General features: G+C 42.6%; 1 protein-coding gene across 1 annotated transcript in view; it reads left to right on the top strand.

Annotated features, from left to right (window-relative positions):
* LOC101920138 (deleted in malignant brain tumors 1 protein) overlaps positions 1 to 24,191 on the top strand; it is a 33,931-nt gene extending 9,740 nt beyond the window's left edge. Inside the window, exons 14-24 of the mRNA XM_055813998.1 lie at positions 13,507 to 13,823; positions 14,854 to 15,002; positions 15,369 to 15,656; positions 16,389 to 16,676; positions 16,831 to 16,845; positions 17,615 to 17,919; positions 19,925 to 20,102; positions 20,413 to 20,624; positions 20,881 to 21,053; positions 21,585 to 21,973; positions 22,609 to 24,191. Coding sequence (XP_055669973.1) covers positions 13,507 to 13,823; positions 14,854 to 15,002; positions 15,369 to 15,656; positions 16,389 to 16,676; positions 16,831 to 16,845; positions 17,615 to 17,919; positions 19,925 to 20,102; positions 20,413 to 20,624; positions 20,881 to 21,053; positions 21,585 to 21,973; positions 22,609 to 22,894 — 2,600 coding nt within the window. The 3' untranslated portion in view covers positions 22,895 to 24,191. The remainder of the gene's footprint in view (positions 1 to 13,506; positions 13,824 to 14,853; positions 15,003 to 15,368; positions 15,657 to 16,388; positions 16,677 to 16,830; positions 16,846 to 17,614; positions 17,920 to 19,924; positions 20,103 to 20,412; positions 20,625 to 20,880; positions 21,054 to 21,584; positions 21,974 to 22,608) is intronic.
* Positions 24,192 to 24,382: the final 191 nt, after the last annotated feature.

The raw sequence follows: 24,382 nt of genomic DNA, 5'->3' as shown, positions 1-24,382 counted from the left end.
TAAAAAATATATTTGTGGTGGCTTGCTTTTTAATTCCTCCGGAACCATCCAGAGTCCTTCTTATCCTTTGAATTATCCAGATAATGCTGAGTGTTTATGGCAGATACAAGTGACAAATAATTTCCGTGTTATGCTCACATTTATAAGCATTCAGTAAGTAAGCCACTTCTTGCTTGGGCAATAAATGGGTCCCAAATCTCAACTACAAACACAGCTCCCAAGCACATTTCCCATGCTTTCAAATGAAGTATAAATATTACGTGGGAGTTGTGTGAGTGCGGTATCTTAGTTTATTGTTTGTTCATCACTTAAAAAGCAGAGTTTACCTCATGCATTTTATTATATATTCACATTTCTTCCCCAGGTTGCAAGGTGGATGCCAGAATGACTATATTGAGATCTATGATGGGCCTCCCAAAACATCTCCTCTGCTTGGAAAAATTTGTTCTAGTTCTTATCTCACGTACACATCATCCTCAAATTTTTTGACTGTCAGATTTCACAGTGACTCTGGATATTCCAGTAGAGGGTTTCGTGCTGAGTATCAGTCCTTTCCAGCAGACCAGAGCACCAGTGAGTTTCTGTTCTGTTTGTAATGTTTTCTTTGGTAAGGATCTTTAATACCCTGATTCTAGTTGCTAAATAAGGATTTGTTGATGTTGTTGAAGAAATCCCACATAGATAACATTCCTACTTGGATTTCATGACTGGTTACTGCTGGATCACTTTCAGACAAAAAAAAAATATTTTATTTAAAAAAAAAATCTTCAAGTATCAAATTGTCTTTACATGTTTTCTATGATGGCCAGTCTAAATTCATATTTCTTCTTATCATGTCATTATTCATATATCTTTTTTCTACCTTTGTGAACATATTTTCATAGATATATTGGTTAGAAAGGACCTTTGGAGGCTTCCTAGTCAAACTATTCAAAGCAGAGCTATGCCAACAGCGGTTCAGGTACATTATGGATTTATATATGAGCATCTAGAAACATTCAGGAGATGAAATCTTCAAAGCCACTTCTCTGGATGTCCTGTTGCACTTCTGTCCTGCAGTCCCAGTGGGAAAGTTTATCTAATGTGCACTCACAGCCATGCCAGGCACAAACAATGGCCATCACATTTGGGTCTGTTGTCTTTGTAACTGCCTTTCAAGAGGCTTTGCATTGCCAGTTGGTCCCTGTTATCAAATATCTCTCTCTACCAAAAGCCAAAATCTCCCTGGGATCATTTTTTTTTTTTTTTTTTATGTCATGGATTCAGTGAAATGTCGTGGAGGTGGTTTCAGGATCCTCTCCCACCCGAACAGTGTTTCTGCAAGCCAATGGGAACATTTAGCTCTACACCTTCCACAAGAGCTTTTGAATTCTTATTCATAAAACCTTCCACTTAGCATCTTCATGCGAGTGGTGATACTGGCCCAAGGTCTCAGCAGCAGCCTATTGTAAGCTACTTTTTGTCAGGAGACTAACTGAAGGTCAGCTGAAGTTTGTCAGACACCATTGCTTATTCATATTAAGGTCTAAGGTATAAAAATAAGTGGTTTGGCTTATGAATTCTCTCCCCTAAATGACAGAATTTATTGTATTTGCTGAAGTCATAACATGCAGGCATTATCAAGTACCTGAAATCACTAATAATTAATATTTTATTCCCTAGCCCTTGTGTGCTTGCCAACTTCCATGCGCGCAGTTATAGACAGACGCTATCTCCAGTCACGTGGCTACTCAGTGTGGAACGCCAGCTTGTCAGACTCTTATTGTAGACCAACAATTACATCAACTGAAGTTATATTCAACATTCCATACAATGGCTGTGGTACACAAAGACAGGTTGGTATCAACATATTTTAGGAGAGATGTCTAAGTCTGGGCATGGAAATTTAATAGATATTTGGAAAACTGTCATGAATCACAAAGGGTGTTGTGGCCCACAGGTATTCAAAACACAGAAAAGAAGCATGTGTTCCTGGAGGTTGTCCTTCCCAGGGTTTAAGTAATCCCTGTATTTATTTCAGTGATGTTCTAGAGAACAAAGTATAGGAGAGAGTTAAGCAAACAATCCCATCCAGGATGCTTGGGTTTGTATGTATGACACTGAGTATGCCATGTTCTTACTGACTAATACTAGGACCTGGCACATACAGAGAAGGTCATAGTACTCACTGTGGACATGACTATATGTGGTAATTTTGTACTTATCTAATGTGTCAAACAGGGCAACAATGAAACAATCACCTACTCCAATGTGATAACAGTGCCCGCTTCTGGTTACATCATCAAAAGGCAAAGGGACCTTCACTTGCACACCAAATGCAAAATGCTCCAGGACACCTGGGTGCAAGTAATGTACGATGCCAATGATGTCATTAACGTTGATGAAACCCAGTATGGCAGATACGACATGAACTTGAAATTCTACAATTCCTCATCTTTCCTGTGGCCAGTGCATGACTTTCCATACTACGTTGACCTGAATCAGAATTTGTTCCTTCAAGCTTCTCTTCACAGCTCTGACCCAAATCTTGTGGTGTTTGTGGACACATGTGTGGCATCACCTGATCCTAACAATTTTAGAACACTGGCCTATATATTGATCAGAAATGGGTAAGAACTTTCTAAAGAATCACTTTAAAAGTAGCTCTATGCATAGTTCTGAAAGAGCTTAATTTATGAAAGAATTGCTCTAGGGCTGGTATACGGTGCTTGCAATTCTTAATATAAATATACTTCTAAGAAAGGCCTCTTGGCAAAGCCTGAATAAAATATAATATGTCAAAGAAATGCCATTCAGAAGTTTGCAGGCAAGCACTAAGACTTTACTCAAGGAGGTAGTGTAGAAAATGAGGTCTGAATTTGTTTCTGAAACATAGAGATGTCAATAGCTTTATGGTTCCATACATCAAAATAAAAAAAGAAAAAGAAGAGAAACCCTTAGTTTTTTCTTGCTATTCTAGAAATCTAAAACATTTTGCTTGATTTGATACAAGATGTGCCTTTGATTTGAAATGGGAAAGTTGTGGACTCTTGTAAAGAATGTAAAACTGATGGAGCTGGAAGCATAAAAGTGTGGCTGTCACTGTGCCATTTTGTTCCAGGAATGAAAGGCTTGTGCTAGTTTATTTCCCTTCTGTGCTTGGTGGCATGTGAATTTTTCTGCCTGCTAGGAGGGTGTTCACATCAGTAACCTTAGCAGGGTAGTAACCCGCTGAGAAGCTGCAAGTTAGGCTTGTGATTCCAGTTAATTTTTATTCATGTGACATGGAGCTGTGCCAAAAGCAAATGTATTTACTGAATCTGAAATCAGTAATATCTATTTGTAAATATAAAGTGTGTTGGGATATCACTGCGCTATAAAATAAAACAGGAATGAGAAGGATTTAAAATCCTTGGTGTATTTATTAGGGAAATGAGCACGGATATAATTAAGGGCAACTCTGACATATCCTGGAGTAACAATTCTGGGTTGATTATTGTGATCTTTTTTCATGGTGGTTAAATTAAACCAGATGGACTAGGATCTAAGTTAGGTAACTTCTAAGGCTAGTAATTGACAGTAAGTGAAACTCATTGACAGAAAAGTTAATCTAGCAACTTGTTCTGCGAAAAACCTGGAGATTTGTGTCAGGTGTCACGATTCAAGCAAGGTACACTACCAACACTGAAGGACTAGAAAGCATGTTTCTTTCCCCAAAAAGTTGTGTATTAGAAGTAATTTTGTTCTTCCAGAATAGAAAGGGGCACTTTCTGCAGCGATCTGCTGGGATCTATTTGGAAATAGGCAATCCTGTTTGCAAATGCAAATCAGGTCTTCACCACTAGTTATTTTTCAGCTACTCATGTTTGCAGAAACTTTGATGAGCTACAAAATTTCTGTGCTGTATATATTATTGTGGTAGAAATCACTGCCACTGTTACTTTTTTTTGTTTCTTAATTTCCCTTCTTGCTAAGAATACTTGGTTTTTTAATCCTGTTGAGTTCTCTTATACCGTTACCTTCTGGTTTTATATTTAAAGTTGAAACATATTGCACAGAGATAGTGAAATAGTGTTTGTATTCCCAATAGCTAATCTGTTAATTTTATATCTTTCCAGGTGTGTTAAGGATCCTACCTACTCCTCTTACTATTCACCATACCACAATGTTACTCGGTTTGCATTTAATGCTTTTTCATTCTTTAATCGACACTCATCAGTTTACCTGCAGTGTGAGCTGGTGGTGTGCCAGTACCGTGACTACTCTTCCCGCTGCTACCAGGGCTGTGTTAGTAGGTTCAAGAGGAATGTAGGCTCTTCCCATGAAAAAATGAATGTTGTTCTTGGACCTATCCAACTTCGGGAAGCTGACACTGGAAAAAGGACTGCTGGTAAGTTTAAAAAAATTAAATGACATAAAACTCTGTAGATTACTGTATGTTTGTGCATCAGTTCGAACTCGAAATCCAGCTCTGGACAAACCTTTGCTGATTTATTCACAACTCTGCTATAATTCTTAGGGGGATTTTTTTTTTTATAAGGTTTACCAGCTACTTCCTTTCTGTCATAGTGTAGATCCATTATTTGTCCTGCACATGTCAAATGGCAATTGATTTGGTTCCGTGGGAAGAAGGATGAGATGTAACTCATATCCCTGCAGGATTTATATTAATTTTTCAAAGCTCTCTGTGCCTGATGGACATGTCTCTTATTTATTAGAAACCAGTCTGTAGGTCCTCTTGGAAATATTGTCTCCCACTGTCCTGTAGCTGCTGTTTCCACTATCAAAACCCAGCATCTTATGGTCTTAGAGTGTAATCATTACAAACTCTTAGTTGCTCTTCAATTTCCTACCATAATCTTTACTTGTTTGGCATGGCCACAGAATCATTTGTGAAACAATGCACAATAAAACAATTTGGTTTCTGATCAGATCCAGATTGCAACTTTTTAAATTCAGGTTCTCTTTGCCTCATTACCTTTGAGATTAACTAGCTCAGGAAAAAAGGAAATTAAACCCCCCTCTCTCTCTCTCTTTTTTTTTTTTTTTTCTTTTTTTTTTTTTTCTTTTTTTTTTTCTTTTTTTTTTTTTTTTTCTTTTTTTTTTTTTTTTCCCACAAAGCTGGCTTCTGACATTCAGGAGAAAGGGGAGTCTCAGAGCTCAGTGCCTGCTGCCAGCTCCCACGTTTCTTTGGCTGTAACCACTGTGGTGCTTTTAGCTGCTGTTCTCATGGTGGGAGCATTTCTTTTGAAGTGTAAACTGAAGAACCCATACCATACCAGATAATGTGAAAGGAAACCCAAGACTTGAAGCTGGAAAGATGTTTTCACCCGCCACCTACTGCATTCATTAATGTTGCAATCTGCGTAGAGAGTAACTCTTACTTGACTATTCCACCATCCAGATCTTTTATCTTTTTTGAAAAATGTACTATATCAAGATAACACCTGGTGTTACCATGAACTGAATTTATAAAGGAGCTTGGCTTTGAAATCCTCAAGTCCAAATACACTTGAGATCTAAAGAAATGTTGATTCTTCCATCTCGGCATCCAAATAAGTGGCCATCTTCAACGCTGGATATTTCAGAGCATCTCTGTTGAGCTCCTGGTTGAGTGTCCATCTAAGAAGACTGATTTGGGTGACCTGAGAAAGAACTAACTTATTTTGCCATTGCTGATATGCAGATAAAACACCTGTGTAGCACCGTGAGGTAGTCTGGAAAATAGTCCAAGAAAAATGTTTCTTTGCAGTAAAAATATCTCAGTAATGAGTCATAGCCAAAAATGCACAGGGGCTGCACATAAGGAATTGCTCCTGTACAGCATTCCTTGTTTTTTGGGGTACGGATCTTCACAATTACATTTTCCTCTGAGAAAATGCAGGCCATTTATAAGATTTTGTATAAAGGATGAATATAATCAAATCTTATTTTAAATGGGTAATTAAAAAATGCAGGAAAGAAAACATCTTTTGAGCACTACTTTTTTTTGTGTACTTGCACACATACAACCCAAGTGTCCGAACTCCCAGCTAACGCATTATCAGGTTGGAGAAGGTGGCTTCTGACACAGTGGCTTTGCCAAGTGATGATTTCTGCTCTTGTTCTTACGCATTTCTACACCTTTAATGGGGGCAGGAGGGAGAGAATGTACGTAAGTTGTCATAAGGAAGCATGACTTGTCTCTTGTCTCCATGCGAAAAGAAAATAAAAACAATAAAAAAGGAAGAACCTGTTTGGAAGAAACTACACATTACAGGTGGAAAGGTCATTGGTATTTGATTGAGAAATGATCTTCTTTAGACTTTTCTGTTTTCTAGCCAGCTATGAAAGAGGAAAGTTTTTTGGGAACAGTATAAGGTACTATGCATGAGGTGAGTCAGAGACAAAGTAGTGACGTGTAAGGAAGGTGAGCTGTACTCTAGGGTGACATCTTGACCTGACGAGGAGGATGTGGGCAGCTCTGACGGGAATCATCATTACTTCCTGTGCCATTTCTTCCTTCAAGCTGCCTTTTCCTGGTGACTCCAGGCAGGCCTTTCATTACTTCTCCATGCTGTGGAGAAGGCACCATACAAGGAGGGATTAACATTGCCCACAGAAAGTCGAAATGAATTTTGTTGTCTACACATGATGTCATGGATGAGTGATTTAGGGTCGTTCCAAGAATCATCATCAAAGTTATTAGCAAAAAGAGTTTTAATATTAATTTGTAGATGTGCAATTTAACAAAGTTTGATGGCAAGGTTCACTCTACCACTTACTACATGGATGAAACATACAAAGGAAAATCGAGTTAGAATTGAGCTAGGAAGATTTATGTAGAGACCAGAGAAGCAAAGGGTAAGGGACATGCTCCCATTGAGTCACAAGGTTCAAAGTGGACCAACTCCTTTGCTTTCTAAACTCCTGATGGAGCTTAGGTGCGTCTAGGTCCAATCTTAGTCTCAGAATTGGACAATGCTTTATGTCTAAAGGAATTAGCTACATGGATTTCATTAGTAGCAATTTAGCATACTATCAGCTACTTACCAAGGATCTGTTTCAAATAAGGGATCTCTCCACCTTGGGTAGGGAAGAATCTCCTGGCCTCAGGTAAGGAATCTCAAACCTTAAGAGGCGTCATAGTTCAAGGAGAGAGTCACTGGTGTGCAGTCCAGTTGTAATTTAGAGAAAGCTCAAACTGGACTCATCCAAAAATCTGTCATTGATAAAAAGGTCTCTCTGCCTCAAGGAGCAGCTTTGAGGGGTGTCCCATCTCAAGGGAACATCACCACTATGTGGCCATGCTGCCTAGCAGGGAGAGCCCAAAGAAGGCTCACAGGCTGTCATATTTACGGGATGAAGTGGTTGGCTCATAGTCAAATTGCAGACACCGGGGAGGTATGCATGAAACCCCTTGTACCCACAACTTGCTTTGTTCCTTGGTAAATGAGTCTTGGAAAAGGCACCCACTGTTCATGTGTTAATTGTATGATCTGTGTTCCAAGCCCATATGCATCAACGCTCGCTGGGTCGCTCTGCTCCTTCGTGGGTTTTCTAAAGGGGCTCTTGGCCCACCTATGGCTCAGGCCTTTACCTCCTTTGGAGACTGTAACAAACTACTGCTAGTTTGGTTAGGGGGCTGAATGCATCTGTCACACATGAGTAACGAGGAACATGAGGAACATGAGTAGAGTCCTCCCCTCTTCTCTGCCTACAGACACCTTGAAGGGCAGAGCAACCCAGGAGGCTGACCTGCCTTTCCTCTAGTCCTGTTGTGTCGACCAGAGATTGTCCAGGCTTGAAGGAATCCACTGACCTGCTCAGCACAGTGAAGACTTTCTTGGACCTGGGCTTTCCTGCCTCTCTAGAAGAGGACCTTCCCCTCTGCTCTGCCCAGACCTTCTGTTTTCTCTCCTGCCCCTGCTCCTGCTGTGATCTTGCTGCTGCAGTGTTGCTACCCCACCATTTTTCAGGGCATAGCTTGATGGTACTTCTTCTACTTCTCCTAGTCTCTGAATATTATTGTGATCAGACAAGCAGAAAGATCCTAGACCTAGGATGTTGGTACTTGAATCTGCAATGTGTCTGTGCTGCTGAGAGCTGAGTCTTCCCGTACTATGTCTGTGCCATGGGTCCCAGATGGAGACATACCAAGGTTGTATCAGAATGCAAGGCAGAAGTACCAAGTTCAGTGGTTTCCATATTAAATGTTGCTGTAGAAAACACTGCTAAACTGTTCAAGTAGTTAGTGTCTCAGACTCATCCTCCTTATTTCCTGCCATCTTCCTTGATCCACAAGTATTCTAGAAATGCAGGATTCAAGAGAACTGGATTTGATGAGGAGGAAAGGGTTGTGTTCTAAAGTACATGTCCCTGGTGAGTGATTTTTCTGCCAAGAACCTTCCTTCCCACCTCCTGCCTCACCACGTTCAGGAAATCTTTTACTGGCATATCCAGTGGATTTGACTCTCAACAGCAGACAGTTCTGATCCACTTGCATCCTCACCACTGAACAAACGCAAATCAATTTGCAATGACATGGTTCACATAAGACAGGCGACAGCCCCCAGGAGACCATCAGGGAACCAAATAAATAAGACTAAGCTACCACATTGCACCATAATGCATGGATTCAAACTATCACGCCTTTGTGAAGAAGTCTTGGATACCTTTATTCCTATGTAGGTAGTTTCTTGTAGTCATGGCTAAAAGCTGATTAATCTTCTTTGTCCTTTCAATGGTTTTGGTTGGATGTCACAAAAGCCAGTATGTCTGGAGAAGTCTCCTAACAATAGTCAGCAGAAGAGAAAGTGTTTTAAAAGTTTGGTGGAGCTTCTTTCACAGAGCAATGTGCTGAGAAACACTTCAAGTTGCCAGAAGAGATCCTAGAGAACAAAAACGTGTTACTGCAAAAGACTTACCTAGCCAATGGGTAGGATGACATGTCCTGTATGGTATTTGCATTAATTAATTAATTCAAATTAATTGGAGCACAACCTTTCTCTAGTCCTGCTGTGCAGAGATTGTCTGATAATCAAGATCACTAGAAACACCTAGGTCTTTGAAGTCTGTAATAAAGAATTAATTAGTGAAGAAAGGAGTGAATAATTAATCAGTCAGCGTTATTCACTTACTTGGACAGTTTGACTTGTGTGGTTTTTCACTTGAACCACCCGGAAATCACTTTCACGTTCCCCTTCCTCCCCACCTTTTTCAATTATTACAAGAGTTTGGAGAAGAATTGCTATCCACCACTTACTCTTGCTTCATTGATTGCCGTGTTTGACTGGTCAGTCAAATATACTGATTTTTTTCTGCTTCTTGCCAAGTTGTCAAAACCAGAAGAATATGAAGAGTGAATACCAGGTGTTGTATACATTTCCTCATTCATGTGTGAATGCAGTTGTTTGTATAAAGAAGAAACATATTTACCCTTCTCAGCATTCACTTTCAAGGCTTCCAACATGATCTTTGGCATCTTGTGTTTTGCACTTCCTTCTTCCCTTCCAATAATGCTGGCCTCTGTGGACAGACCTTCTAAGTCATTCTCTTTTTCTCTTGGGCTCCTGGACTTTAGTCTTTACCCTTGATGACTGCCTCTGGAGACAATAAATCCATATACAGCAACAATTGTGCCACAAATTTTAACTCCTGATAATGCCATCCAAGACACGATGGCTTCTTAGAGGTAGGAATCAGATGAAGAGCAATATTCTGTCTCTTCAATGTTAGAATGGTTGCCAGCTTTTTCTCATTAAATGGTTAAAACACAGAAATAACGAAAAGTAACCACTCTGGCAAGAAAATGATGAATGAGAATTAAGCATTATTTCATGTTGTGGAAAGGTTTTGGTTTCATTTGTTAAAGAATGATACAGCTGTAATAGTCATTATGCACAATTAAACAAGGAATATATTTAGAAAGATTCTTAATAGAAATCTGAACCTCCCCCCTCCAGCTATCTCATGGTGCAGAGGATCAAAAGAAATTTTAGAATAAAGTTAAGTTGCAACCTTTGTGATTTACTTAAATATGCATAAAATCCATTGATTTTTCTGCAGTTTTCATGAAAAGTTATTGGCTGACCCTGCTTCTCTTGACACTTTCTTGCAATCTAAGTCTCTCAGTGAACTGTGTTTTGACTTGAACTTAAAAGTGCCAAAAAGGAGTGGGATCATATTGGGGCTGGAGGTGTTGACTTCAACTGCAAGGCTTTTCTGAGACCACCCAGTCATACTTAAACAGGGCCACCAGGTCTTATTTTATTTAAAATATGCTGAAGCTTTAAGACATTCACGGCTCCTCAGAGAGACTTGTCACACTAGTTGGCATCCAGTTATGAAACTTTTTTATTCCTTTGCTGGAGAGTCAGTCTAAGTTTCAAGATTCCACTACCTTCCCCAGACCTGCCAAGGAATCTCTTCGTATAAGAAAAATAGTGAGATTCATCAGCCGGAATTGAAAGGTATCTTTGGATAGGAGCTCCATTTCTTTGTACAATGAAATGATTGTGAAACCCATGGTAGCATAAATATTTCCTCCCAGGCAGTGGAAAATGTTACTCTTGATCTATTATCTTTCTGCAAAATCCAGGAAGTTCTAAAAACTTAAACAGCAAATCAAACATATGTTTGTTTCAGATCATAGGACTGTGGTTGTTTTATTGTTCTCCTGTAGAAAAAGAAACCTACAGAGCCACTCCCCTTCAGAAATAGAGACTATATATTCTGACGGTCCTTTCTGTCAACAACCTTGATGAGCTGGGTACCACTATGATTTTGACATGGCTCCTCTTGCTGGGGCCAGCAGTTCTGGAGGCCAAATCAGGTAAAGCACTTAGACTTGTTCCAGGATGCATAAAATAAATATAAAGACTGCTTGATGTCCTCTCTGTTGATTCCATGAATAGAAACCACATTCATGCTGGTATTGGTTTGGGCAAAAGATTAACAGGGAAATTGGGTGAAAGGGCTAGCATGCTTTTTTTCTGCTAAAATTATGAACTAACCGTCGTACTGAACGGTAAGAAGGATTTAAACCATTTAGTGGAGTTCATTTTGCTGCCACAGGGTTGTACTTGTCTTAGTGCCTTATATCATTGCAAGAATTGTGTCTGTACGTTATGAAGAGTTATTCTTCCAGTTCCAGAAATCTGATGTAAGAATTAGGGAAGAATTTTTAGAAAATGTGTATTTATTCAAGAATATATGTGTGCATACATTTGCTATATATTTAATATTGCTTGTATTATTTGATTCTTCTTGATCTCATGTAAAATTTTAAAAAAATATAACAAGAAGTTACTTTTCATAATCTAGCACTGTAGATAAATGAGGGGCATCTAAAAATATTGAAATGCATTAAGTGCCTTTAGTTCAACTTTTTAATGGTCATGGACTTTTTCCTTAGATGACTAGTTTCTATCTCTTAAGAGACTTGGGTGACTTTGAGCTAAATAGTTCTATGTATATCCTAGAATAACTGCAAAGGGTTATAATCATGATTACGATAATTTATCTTGCCATCATCTACCTCACCCAGTTTTCTTTATCTTTCCTCTACTTGCCTGGTGATAAGCCATCTCACTCTGGCTATTCTAGTTCTCCCTGCTCTTGGCTTCATTCCCCAGAACTCTGCCTCTCTCTCCTGGGTCAGAGTAAGTGTTGTATTTGTACAATCACTGGCTTTTGTCTTTTTGACACCTTTGAAGTGTGAGGCAAGATGCAACCTATCTAATTACCAGCCCAGCGGATGGCTGTGCTCTCACAGTGGTGACAGACCCTGAATGAGAACAAATGAAACTGGTTTAGATCAGCTTTAATTTCTTAATCCCACTCTGACTTTTTGCCAGGTTTGCTGTTTCACTTCTCAAAAATCCTATGAGTGTGTGTCCTGGTTTCAGCTGGGATAGAATTAATTTTCTTCCTAGTAGTGGGCACAGCACTGTGTTTTAAGTTTGGCATGAGAATAACATTGATAACACACTGATGTTTTGGTTGTTGCTAAGCAGTGCTTACTCTAAATCAAGGACTTTTCAGCTTCCCATGCTCGGCCCGTGAGCAGGTGCATGAGGAAACGGGAGGGACCAGAGCCAGGACAGCTGACCCCAACTGGCCAAAGGGATATTCCATGCCATAGAACATCATGCTCAGTACAGAAACTGGGAGGAGCTTCTCCAAACAGAATGTTTTGCTTTGGAGGACTTATTCAGAGTTTAATAACAAGTTAAATATGTATTGAGCAGAAATGTAATGTATAACAAGCACAGCGTGCATGTTTTGATTTTCAAAGTGTACATACTGCAAATCTTAATTTACAACAGTTATTTGCTCACACTTAGTGGTAAAGTCTTCAATAAACTTCACTAAAAATGGATCTCTAAAATCAGGATTTTCATACTGTTCACTGCAGAATGTATAAACAACCTAAGTCAAACTGGAAAGCAGATGGGCTTTACCTGAATGAATGCAGTAACCTGATCTATACATGACAGGTTATCAGGTATCTCTTTATTTCAAACTCTAATAACATTTTACTGGCGTATAAGAAATAAAGCTGCAGGATTCCTATTGAAATGTTTACAATCTCTTTGAGACCATTGCCCATTCTGCTGAACACTTAGTGGAATTCTTCCACTAAAATTACTTTTAAAAACCATATGATTTGGTTGTGATGTGTGAACTCTAGATCCTTAAAATTCTCCTAAAAATTCTAGAGGAATAAGATAAATCCTAGTTAAATTGCATAAAGCAGGGAGAAATATAAAGAATGGCTATTGTTTTTCTGTAAAACTCCATAGTTTTTCTGAAGGATTCACTTGGCTAATTCTGACATAATTTTAAGCAAAGTAGTGTACTGCTTGTTGTCCTTCAGTTGCCATTTATCTGCCTGGCAATTTTTACATGGCAGCACTGTAGCAGCTCCATGAGAATAAATTTGGGAAAGTTTGTACATCATGTAGAACTGCTATACACCTGTGCTTCTGGGATGACACAGGTTGAGGGCAGGAAAGCTGTGCTGTACATCCTCAGTCCTGCTAGGATTCAATGCAAAATGTGATATTTCCTTGTTTTGTAGCATAAAACCTTTTAACTATGGCTAAAAGAAATACATAAACATGGCATGTTCTTAAAACATGCCGTTTTCTTCCTATTAACAAAGTGAAAAAAATGTCAAGTTACTTTCTTAATACAGTTTTACGTGGATTTCAGATACTGAAATTAATTGTCTCCTCTTTACTTTCCTGTTATGATTTTCTTACTATTAAATAATTTCCTTTTTTGCTGAAATGGTTGGTGTCCATCTTACTGTCTAAATTTTCTGTAGAAACCTTGCATAAAGTACATGCAGCTGATTTTGAGATGTGAAAGAGAGGAAGAAGAAAGGTGGGTATCACCTCTGTCCTTACAGGCATTTAATATTGGGCTAGGCAAGCACCTACTGGGAATGATGGGGTGAGGGGACAGAAGAGATGACTTCTTAAGGTCACTTCCAGCTTATTTATCCGACTGTGTTTGTGCTCGATGTCCTGTCTCCCAAAGCGACCCATCTCCAGCTGGTGAACGGAAAGCACAGATGTGAAGGTCGCGTTGAGGTCTATTACGAAGGACGGCTGGGGACAGTTTGTGATGATTACTGGGACATTTCTGATGCCCAGGTTGTGTGCAGGCAGCTGGGATGTGGCCAGGCCATTACAGCTCTAGGCAACGCTTACTTTGGGGAAGGCTCGGGTGACATCCTGCTGGACAATGTGAAGTGCAATGGAAGTGAGGTCTCCTTGTTGCACTGTAATCACCCTGGATGGAGGATACACAACTGTGACCACTATGAAGATGCTGGTGTTGTCTGTTCAGGTGCTGTCGCATTTTTCTTTTCAAAATACTTTTGCTATAAATTACACTCGATATACATGTGCCAGCATGGGGGCATGCAGATATTCTCCTCCTGAGATAACATTCAGATGGAAAGCGATATCGGATACACCAGATAAATGTCTAACCTTTCTTTCTACTTTATTATGAAGAATTTTCTATCTGTGAAGGGCACACTCCCTCTGAAAAGACCTGTTCTCAGGAAGCAGGGTCTGATCTCCCAACCACCCTGTCTTTTCACTCCACTGACCCTGCAGAGCCAGCATGGACTCATGTTTTTCTCACTAGGGTAGTATACCAGCTGTGCTTGCTCACTCCATGCGAAGCAATCAAAAAACCCAAGGATCAGATATGTTCATTGCAATGTGTAAAACTTTTATTCCTTCTAATCACCCAGCAGTGAGAAAGCAAATAACAAAACAAGTTGAAATTAGAGGCAAAGCTATGTCTGATAGGCAACGTTCATCAGGGAGGAATGGGGTTAGTTGAAACCCATATTCTTACAGTAAGCCTTAATGCATTCATTATGAGCAATAATAATTTCACAGTCATAACCCAAAATGTCATAGCTGACAACTTACTTTGTGTTGTTTCTGTATGTTTCAAATTTTCCTTCAAGTTTAGGTCCCTTAATACTCTTTTCCTCCACAAATATCCGTCCATTTTGAGTACTCCGTCACCTTGCGGGTTTCAGGTTTTGCTTCCCCCCGTATTTTTTAACAAAAGGTAGTTCATCTGTATGTTGTTTTCTCCTGTATTAACAACAGATCATCATGAACTGAGGCATGGCTAATGACAACAGGGTGTTCAGATGTTTTATATATATTGCAGTTTTCTACATTTCCTCAAAGAGGAAGAGCCTAAAGAGCTGAATTCATGCTGGAAGAAAATGCTAGCTACATCAGTGCTTTGGCCTTAGAAGAAAACAGCAAAACTCTCTGTGATATTTCTGTTACCATTTGTGTGCTGTGTTCAGTGTTTTCTTAAGTGCCATTTATTTCTTGCTTGCGTTTGCAGCTCCGGTGCCTACGACAGACTGGCCGTATTCAACAGGTGATTGACGCTGGCCTGCCCCACTCCTGGCCTTGCACCAAGCACCACCCCAAGACCACTGACCGGGCAGCCCCTGGGGATGACCTGAGCCTCTGCAGAAGGGTGTTGAGATGGTGATAGGTCCAAGCCTTGCTGTTGCCAGCAACCCTACAGCTCCTGGCTCTGTGGCAGGAGCCTGCAAGAGGACAGCGTCCAGCTGTGCCTGGGCTGTGGTGTCCTGTAGCTGGCAGCAGATGCCCCATCAGTACCTTTCCCTGCTGTCACCATCTGGCAATACCATTTTCAAGAAAAAAATTCAGTTGACTGTTACCCACCCCCATTCTCTCCATTGACCCCAGTCAGGATGGAGTATCACATCAGAATAATTTGTCCTGATTTCACTTCATCCTTGAGGAACTGGGGTTGTAACTAACATACAGGTGTGCCTATTGCACAAGCATGGTCCTCATGTGCAGCGTGTTTTTCTTCCATATTCACAGGAAAGACAATTACAGCGCTGTTGACCTCCACCGTGCCAAAGACCTCAACACTGCCTACAGTGTCCATATCAGACATGACCTCCATGGGGCAGAAAAGTACCACAGGAGCAATGACCTCCCTAGCAGAGACAACTGTCGCAGCACCAACGACTTCCATAGTGTGGATGTCCTCTATAGCAGACATAACCACGACAGTGCCAACCACTCTCCTAGCAGAGACAACGACCCTATCAGAGACAGTGATGACCACAGAGACAATGGCTACCACAACAGAGAGAAGCACACCAGGTAACGCTGTCCACTGTCACTCCCTGATCTTCTTATTGCCCCTGATCTCCCTTCCTAGACCTGATTGCACTGGAGGGAGTCTCCCATCACTGGGCCACTCCAGTTAGGCCATTCCTGGCACAGAAGTCCACAGGGAGGATGGAGAAGAGATGGAAAACTGGGGGTGCTGAGGCTTAAGGCCAGGATCTCTGTAGGAATTGCTGGTGAAGGAAACTGTTCAGGGAGGGATGGCAACAAAGGTTCATTCTACCTTTGCCCCTCCAGATCCTGCATGGGTAGTACCATAGCTATTTCCTAGACAAGTTCTGGGATTTGGGATGGGACAGGAAAAAGAGAGAGCTGCTGCACCGAATGTTTTGTAAAGGAAGATAGAATTCTGCCCAGGAACAGGTGACTGTGTGAAACAGAGAACTCACGATAGTCATTTCTGCTGAATGAAAGACCTCCACATGATGTGAAGTACCATAGGACAGGAGCTCCATGAACACAGGCTAATTTCGTGTGCATGATGTGCTGACTGCTTTTTTCATTGACACTAAATTCTTACTCATATCTGTTGTTCCAGTGCCCACCACAGACTGGCCATATTCAACAGGTAATTCAAGCCCACCAGACCCAACTCTGACCTTGCAGCAGCCATGCAGAGGCCCTGCTGCAGGAGCCCATCTGGACACCCTGACCCAGTGCCACATGCCTCACCCCAGGTGCCCGCCTGCGGCTCTCCGGTGGCAGGAACGGCTGCGAGGGCCGTGTGGAGGTGTACTACGGCGGCAGCTGGGGGACGGTGTGCGATGACGAGTGGGACCTGAGGGATGCCCAGGTGGTGTGCCAGCAGCTGGGCTGTGGCCAGCCCACCAACGCCCCGGGCAGCGCGTACTTCGGCCTCGGCTCCGGGAGCATCCTCCTGGATGATGTGCAGTGCCGCGGGGATGAGACCTCCCTCGGGATGTGCCGGCACAACGGCTGGGGCATGCACAACTGCGGGCACGTAGAGGATGCCGGCGTCATCTGTGCAGGTGCGTGGGCAGCGGAGGCCGCCGGCTCTCGGCAGATCACACCAGGCAGGTTTCGGTGCCCTGCCTTGGAACAGCCATGCTTACCTCCCTGGGTAGAGGCAGAGCGGAGTGGCGAGCCTGGGGGCCTTTGCTGCCTGGTGCTGCAAGCACTCACAGAGGGCACAGCCAGCTCCTCACGCTCGCAGCTGAAGGGGCTCAGCATGGTTGCAAAGAGCAGGATTTTGGGATTGCAATGTGGGGAGGTCGGGGCAGCACTGAGGACATGTCCAGTTGGTGCCTGGATGGGGAATGGCAGGATAGGGCCATGTTATCTCTCCCTGAATGAAAGCCTCAGCCTTATTTTTCCATGGCCATGGCCATGGCCATTTCCATAGCCACTGCCGTGACCACGTCCATTTCCACCCATTGCCACGAGCCTGCTGCATTTGCTGCGCTTTCATTCACTCCCTCTTCTTCCTTGCAGATGTGCATTCAACGCCTCATGCAACTCCCCCTGCTGAATGGCCGCACACAACAGGTAATTTGTGCCCACCCAGCTTGTTCCCAGCCTTACAGCAAGTGGGGGGAGCTGCTGGCTGGTGCCTGCTGGGTGCAGGGCTGCTGCTCCCCTTTGCCGTGACATTTCCAGGGTGCATCAGTGGTCACCCTCAGGGGATGAGCCATACTCTATGTGCACAAAGGATGTTTTTCGCAAAATGCCCCCATGCCCTGAGCAGCCCCCAGGACCCCCAGGAAGCTTCCATGTATCCCCCACCAGGGCCCTGGGCAGGGTGAATCTGCCCTCCAAATACCTGGGGTCTTTGCTCAGCCCCTGCGCTCCCCCAGACCCTTCAGGTCTGCCCCACCCCAGCTCTTGGTCACTGTGGCCAAATCCCTGAAGCAGCCAGGGAGCTGGGGTCCATGACACTGACCCAGTGCCACATGCCTCACCCCAGGTGCCCGCCTGCGGCTCTCCGGTGGCAGGAACGGCTGCGAGGGCCGTGTGGAGGTGTACTACGGCGGCAGCTGGGGGACGGTGTGCGATGACGAGTGGGACCTGAGGGATGCCCAGGTGGTGTGCCAGCAGCTGGGCTGTGGCCAGCCCACCAACGCCCCGGGCAGCGCGTACTTCGGCCTCGGCTCCGGGAGCATCCTCCTGGATGACGTGCAGTGCCGCGGGGATGAGACCTCCCTCGGGATGTGCCGGCACAACGGCTGGGGCATGCACAACTGCGGGCACGTAGAGGATGCCGGCGTCATCTGTGCAGGTGCGTGGGCAGCGGAGGCCGCCGGCTCTCGGCAGATCACACCAGGCAGGTTTCGGTGCCCTGCCTTGGAACAGCCATGCTTACCTCCCTGGGTAGAGGCAGAGCGGAGTGGCGAGCCTGGGGGCCTTTGCTGCCTGGTGCTGCAAGCACTCACAGAGGGCACAGCCAGCTCCTCACGCTTGCAGCTGAAGGGGCTCAGCATGGTTGCAAAGAGCAGGATTTTGGGATTGCAATGTGGGGAGGTCGGGGCAGCACTGGGGACATGTCCAGTTGGTGCCTGGATGGGGAATGGCAGAAAAGAGCTGCACAGTCTCTCCCTGAATTAATGCCTCAGTCTTGCATTTCCATACGCATAGCCACTGCCATGGCCATAGCCACCCATTGCCACGAGCCTGCTGCATTTGCTGCGCTTTCATTCACTCCCTCTTCTTCCTTGCAGATGTGCATTCAACGCCTCATGCAACTCCCCCTGCTGAATGGCCGCACACAACAGGTAATTTGTGCCCACCCAGCTTGTTCCCAGCCTTACAGCAAGCGGGGGGAGCTGCTGGCTGGTGCCTGCTGGGTGCAGGGCTGCTGCTCCCCTTTGCCGTGACATAGCGGAGGCCACTGGCTATACCATGGGTCTCACAGCCCTCTGTGCCTGGCCCCCTGCATCTCCGTCCCCTCTTCACTGCGTTCCCCATTGTGGTACCCTATGGCCCCAATGTGGGGACATGTCTGTGCCCCAGCACCTTTGTCCTGAGCAACACATCTCACCTCCAGCTCTGTTTCCCTCACACCCACAGCTGCCATGACCACGCCAACACCTTCAGCAGGTAATGCTCTTCTTTGGCTCTTCTCACCTTGTTTATTTGTGGTCTGTCTCCCTGTTGGGCTTTTTTAAATTTGATTTTTGCTTCTGTGGCAATATGACTTTACAGTTGCATGCTAATTCTTAGACAGGCTACGATAACCCCTTGAATTTCAGTGATGCTTATTTTGTTGTTATGCTCTTTGGCTTTGGGCAAGCCATTTTCTCACTGGGATCTTCAGCTGGGTGAAGGTTTAGGAAGTTTTTTCTAAACCTCTGACTTCTAACAACATATATCAATATTGGAAGTGTGGTGTTCAAGTATTGCAAAATGTAATTTTTGGCTCTTCTGTTTGCTAAAGGTGCTATGGTCTTCAGCCTGCTATTTTTGCCTTAGAAATCGGATTTTTGATTTAAAGCGAAACCATTTACAACTGGAAATAGTATGAAAGTGAAGGTGTCTGAGAGGCCCATCGAGTCATCTCAGAGGAATGGCAGTGTCTGGGTACAGCTGGTGCTCCCAAGCTTGGAATAACCGGAGAATCCCAAAAACCTGAGGCAGGGAGGAGTGTGCTGATCTGGGGGCTGTCCCTGTGCAGGAAAATAAAATGGGGTGTTGTTGCCTTTATGTTTCACATCTTTTAAGAATTAAGTTCAGAGCTTGTGCTCTCCTTCCTATAAGGAAACTTTTAGGATTTTCTGTTTAACATAAGAATTATGTCATTCATACTGGCAGGAACATGAAAGATTTTTGCAGCTGTGCTTATAGGAGAAATAAGGTATATTTAAGACTTGGCCCAGCATCCTGGAGTGCTTAGTTCAAGACTGTAAAATTACAGAGCTTCCTAGAAGACTTGCAGCTAATTTATCCTTCAAAGTCTTCAGGGGAATAAAGAGAAGCAGCAGAGTAACCAAAGGGATGCTGTCTGCTCAGTAAGGTACTTCCATGACACCTCCTTGACTGCAGAAAGGAGACACCAGATCAGAAAGCGTCAAGGTGTTACCAGCCCAGCCTGCAGAGGGTGGTCTGACACCATAGATGTGACAGGGAATCCCAACTCCATCACAAAAGTAAACCTAAAGCAAAACCAAATATTTGTTTTTATTTGGGTCATGCAGAATATCACCTCCAGTCAGCAGGAGATCTGCTTTTCAGCAGCTGCCGATGAGACGTGTGCAGCTCGGGTTCAATTTTATAGGGGTTACTGTAAGTGAATTATCTTCCATTTCTTTCTGCAGCACCTTATTTTTGCGGTGGCTCAATCTCAAATTCTTCTGGGGTGCTGCAGAGCCCCTTCTTCCCTGGAAGATATCCAAACAACGCTGACTGCATGTGGGAAATACAAGTAGAGAACAATTTCCGTGTTATGCTCACATTTAGAGATATTGTGTAAGTAAAACATTGATTTCCTGGGCAAATAACAAAGTTAAAAGCTATATGAGAAGTTTGAAAATTTATTTGAAACAAGCAACCTTCCCAATTTTAAAGATACTTCCAATAACATCCAGCAGTTGGAAAGCCAGAACAAAATCTGGATTACTGCAGTACTTTTTACCCACCATTTTCTGTGACATCTACATACAAAACAAATAAAACCTCTGCTGTAAAAACTTTGAGTGCTGAAAGATTCTATCACGTTAGGCAGTCACATCAGAGTTTCTGAAACACATTTGACAAGGTGCTGCTATTTCTTCACCAGGATGCAAGGCAGCAGATGCCAGTACGACTATGTTGAAGTCTACGATGGGCCTCCACACTCTTCCCCGCTTCTTGGGAGACTTTGTTCTGGTTCCTTTCTCACGTACATATCCTCTTCAAACATGATGACCATTCACTTTCACAGCGATTCTAGATACACCTTCCGAGGGTTTCAGGCTCACTACTCCTCCATTCCATCAAATCACAACATTAGTAAGTTCCCAGACAGCGTTTCTGTTTCTAATGACTTGGGAAAGCTCTTACCCAATAAACAAGCCTGTTTATTGCTTTTGTTTGCAAAATAAATATTTGTGTATATTTAAAGATGTTAGGGAAATGAAATTATGTGTCTAAAATATGATGCTTGCCTTCTAAATGAAGAAAAAACCCAACATATGGTACAATTAAAACTTTAATAATTAACAAGTTCCTGAAGTCACTAATACATTGTCATTTCTTCTTCTACCAGCCCTCCTGTGCTTGCCAGACTACATGCACGCTGTGGTTAACAGAGACTATCTCCAGGTTCAGGGCTACTCAGCACAGATGGTCACCCTGAATGACAACCGCTGTAAACCAACGGTCACGTCACACGAGGTTATCTTCAACATTCCCTACAACAGCTGTGGGACGATACGAGAGGTACGCTCACCGTTGTGCACACTGGATTGCGGGACTCACTTTGAAAAGAGTCATGACAGGGCCATTGTGGTCCACAGCATGAAGAAGTGAACCAGCGAGACCTGGAGGGTTTTAGTGCTTTTGCTTTCCATACCTTCGAGAATCCCCATGCTTAATAGAAATGAGCTTCTAGGGAGGAAAGTGTGGAAGGAAGCTATATCAACTTTGCCTGATTTAAAGTAGACGTAGCCTTGTAAGTGCCGTGCAGGTTTGGGATGGCTGCATACAACACAATTGGCATTTTGTACAGATGCTCAACGAAGTTTCCTCTGCCTTGGATTTATCAGAGTTTTTCTCCACTGATTGCTGTTTAATTACATACTCTAGTAAGGTTATTTACAATGTGTGAGCAGAAAAGACCCACACAGAGTTTCTTGGTTTAAAGAGTTTAAGATGAATCTGCATTTTTAAATTGTCTATTACTCTACCAAAGCTTAGAACATGGAACATGAAAAAAATGTGGTTCCTCATTTTAAATTATATGTTAAACAGGAGAACAATGATACAATCAACTATTCCAACATGATCAAAGTTACATCTTCTGGGTACATAATCAAGAGGAAAAAGAATATTCACTTACATATCAATTGCAAAATGCTACACAACACATGGATGCAAATAATGTATGCTGCTGAAGATACTGTAGATGTGAATGAAAATCAGTTTGGAAGATATGACATGAACATCTCTTTTTATGATTCCTCATCATTCTTGCGGCAAGTGCACGACTCTCCATACTACATTGACTTGAACCAAAATTTGTACCTTCAAGCTTCTCTTCACAGCTCTGACCCAAATCTGATCGTGTTTGTGGATACATGTGTGGCATCACCTGATCCTCATGATTTTAGCACTCTGGCCTATGACATAATCAAGAATGGGTAAGAGCTTTATCGATAAAGTCATTAGAAGCTTGGCTGTAATACCCTTTCTGCCTTTAGTTAAAATAAGAGAGCCAATCTGAATTGGTTTCGATCTCATTATCCACAGACTCTTAAAAAGGGCTGTTGTTTTTTTAGTTTTACAGTATGAGCCTCAAAATAAGAAATTACATTTAGACCTTACTAACATTTTATTTCACTTACTTCATTCTTGTCCTATATGCAAAATTCAAAGTAGTGGGAGTGAGGTAGATGAGATAGTGAAAACTGGCAGCAGAAATCTATTGTCCCAGGCATTATATATTTCAGTAAAAAGAGGTCAAGCATTAGACTCATTTTTTTTATGCCTAGTACAAGCACAGACATTAGTAAGAGTCTGTTCTTCTCTCTTCACCACTTACAGTCCCCTTCTCTTGGAAAAAAAAAAAAAAAAAAAGTCGCCAATGCTCTAGCTGCTTCATAGGACTTAAGTCAATATTTTTGAAGTCTATACTGTGCTACAAAGTTGCATTGTTATCCCATTGTGTTCCTAGTACCTGGCTACGATATAACTTTGTTTTAATCTATTGGCTTTTTGCAGGAATGTTCACGTGTGTATCCCTGAAGGTTAATTCCCTTTTTTCACTTCTTTCCAGATGTGCTAGAGATTCTTCCTATGCTACCTACCAGTCCCCCTACAGCCACTTTGCTCGGTTCAGATTTAATGCCTTTGAGTTCATCAGCCGCCACAGGCTGGTCTACCTGCAGTGCGAGCTGGTGGTGTGCCGGCTCCGGGACTATGCTTCCCGCTGCTACCAGGGCTGTATGAACAGATCCAAGAGAGATGCACGTTCTGCTGAGGAAAGAGTGAATGTGGTTGTTGGACCACTTGGGCTTCGAGAAGGGGGTGCTCAGAGCAGGAATATGGGTAAAGTCAAATAAATTTGTCTCGTATTTACTCTAAGACTACTTCGGGCTTCAAGGAAAGCCAGAGCTCTGCGTTTCTGGCACCACTGAAACTGGCTTTTGCTAACTTCTCCATAAAAAAGAAGGGACTGTCTGGCTGACCCAAATGTCTACAAATCTTTTCTTTTAACACCTTGCAGCCCCCCTGTTTTCACATGCACATATAAAAAGCACAATTGCTGTGGCGGTCCCAAAGGAGAGGTAGCATGTAACCCATTTTAGTGCTATGAGTCCTTTGACCTAATTAGCTCCAGCCTGCTTGTGTAACGTGATGGCCAGCGGGGAGCAAACTCCCAGCTCTCTTGGGAAACATTTAATTCCCTCAGTTGCCTTCTGCTTATGAAATTTGCTTAGTTCAGTTGTCATCCCTGCTAACATAAAACCTGTTCAAATAGTTTAAACCAATGAACCTGTAAGAAGTTAGCTTATTTCTGACTGGTCCCCTTTTAATGTAGCAGCTCTTTATGCCCTGATGCTTAATACACCGAGATCAAACCCCTCCTGCCTTCACTTGCAGGGCTGGACTCTCCTGTGCCTCCTCCCCAGGCGGGTCCCACTGCTGCTGACAATCCCCTCGTACCCGTCGTTGCTGCTGCTGCCATCCTGGCCGTTGCCGTTTTCGTTCTTGCCGGGTTTCTGGCAAGACCTGCACTGAAGAAACCATTTTCTCATGGGGTAATGTGAGATCAAAGGTCAGCATCATCCATGATGGTTACAGGGCAAACATCACGTATTACGAACTACCGAAATGCTTCACTGACGGCAGTGCGGCAGTCACATACGTGCCATTTGTAAGAAGCTGTGATGCCTTTATCTACAAGTCCTAGCCTCTTAAAGTGCTTTAGAATAACTTTGCAACCCTAACACCTGTTAAACAATGAAGAAATATTTTAAACGTTAATGTTATGCATTGTTTGATACAGTCATTTTATCGTTTTCCTCGTCTTCAATTTTATTCTCACATCCTTCTAAGACTATTTATCTAATGGCTCAAAATTTTGTGAGCTAGAGAGAAAATATGAATGAGGTATCAATAAATTTTCCAAGGTGTATTAAATGGGAGGAAGAGTTAATTTGGGGAGAAGTAATAGATCATGTCTGGAAAGGAAATGTAATAATTGATCTTACCATGGCATCTAGAATTGCGACTATACAATATTCTAATTATTTTGACTATTGCTTTTAATGCTAATTTTCACATTGAAACAATAATGTATCTGTGCTTATTTATAAAATACAGAGATTTCCAAGCTAAAGTAATCTGTTAGGTGAGCCGTGGAATTTAAAATCAAAGGAAGGAATGTTTACAAAGCAATAATTCTATTTTGTCTTTCAAATTAATGTCTCTGATTAAAATACAAACATTTTACTGTGTGGAAGAATGTGGTCTGTTGGATTAAAAATTCACCAAGCGATGGACTCAGTTCCAGCTTCTGACATACTGAACAGGGAATTTCCAAATAC

Source organism: Falco peregrinus, chromosome 1 (assembly GCF_023634155.1).
Source record: "Falco peregrinus isolate bFalPer1 chromosome 1, bFalPer1.pri, whole genome shotgun sequence".
Classification (NCBI taxonomy): Eukaryota; Metazoa; Chordata; class Aves; order Falconiformes; family Falconidae; genus Falco; species Falco peregrinus.
Note: the sequence above shows the minus strand (reverse complement) of the source record. Positions and strands in the feature narration are given on the sequence as shown.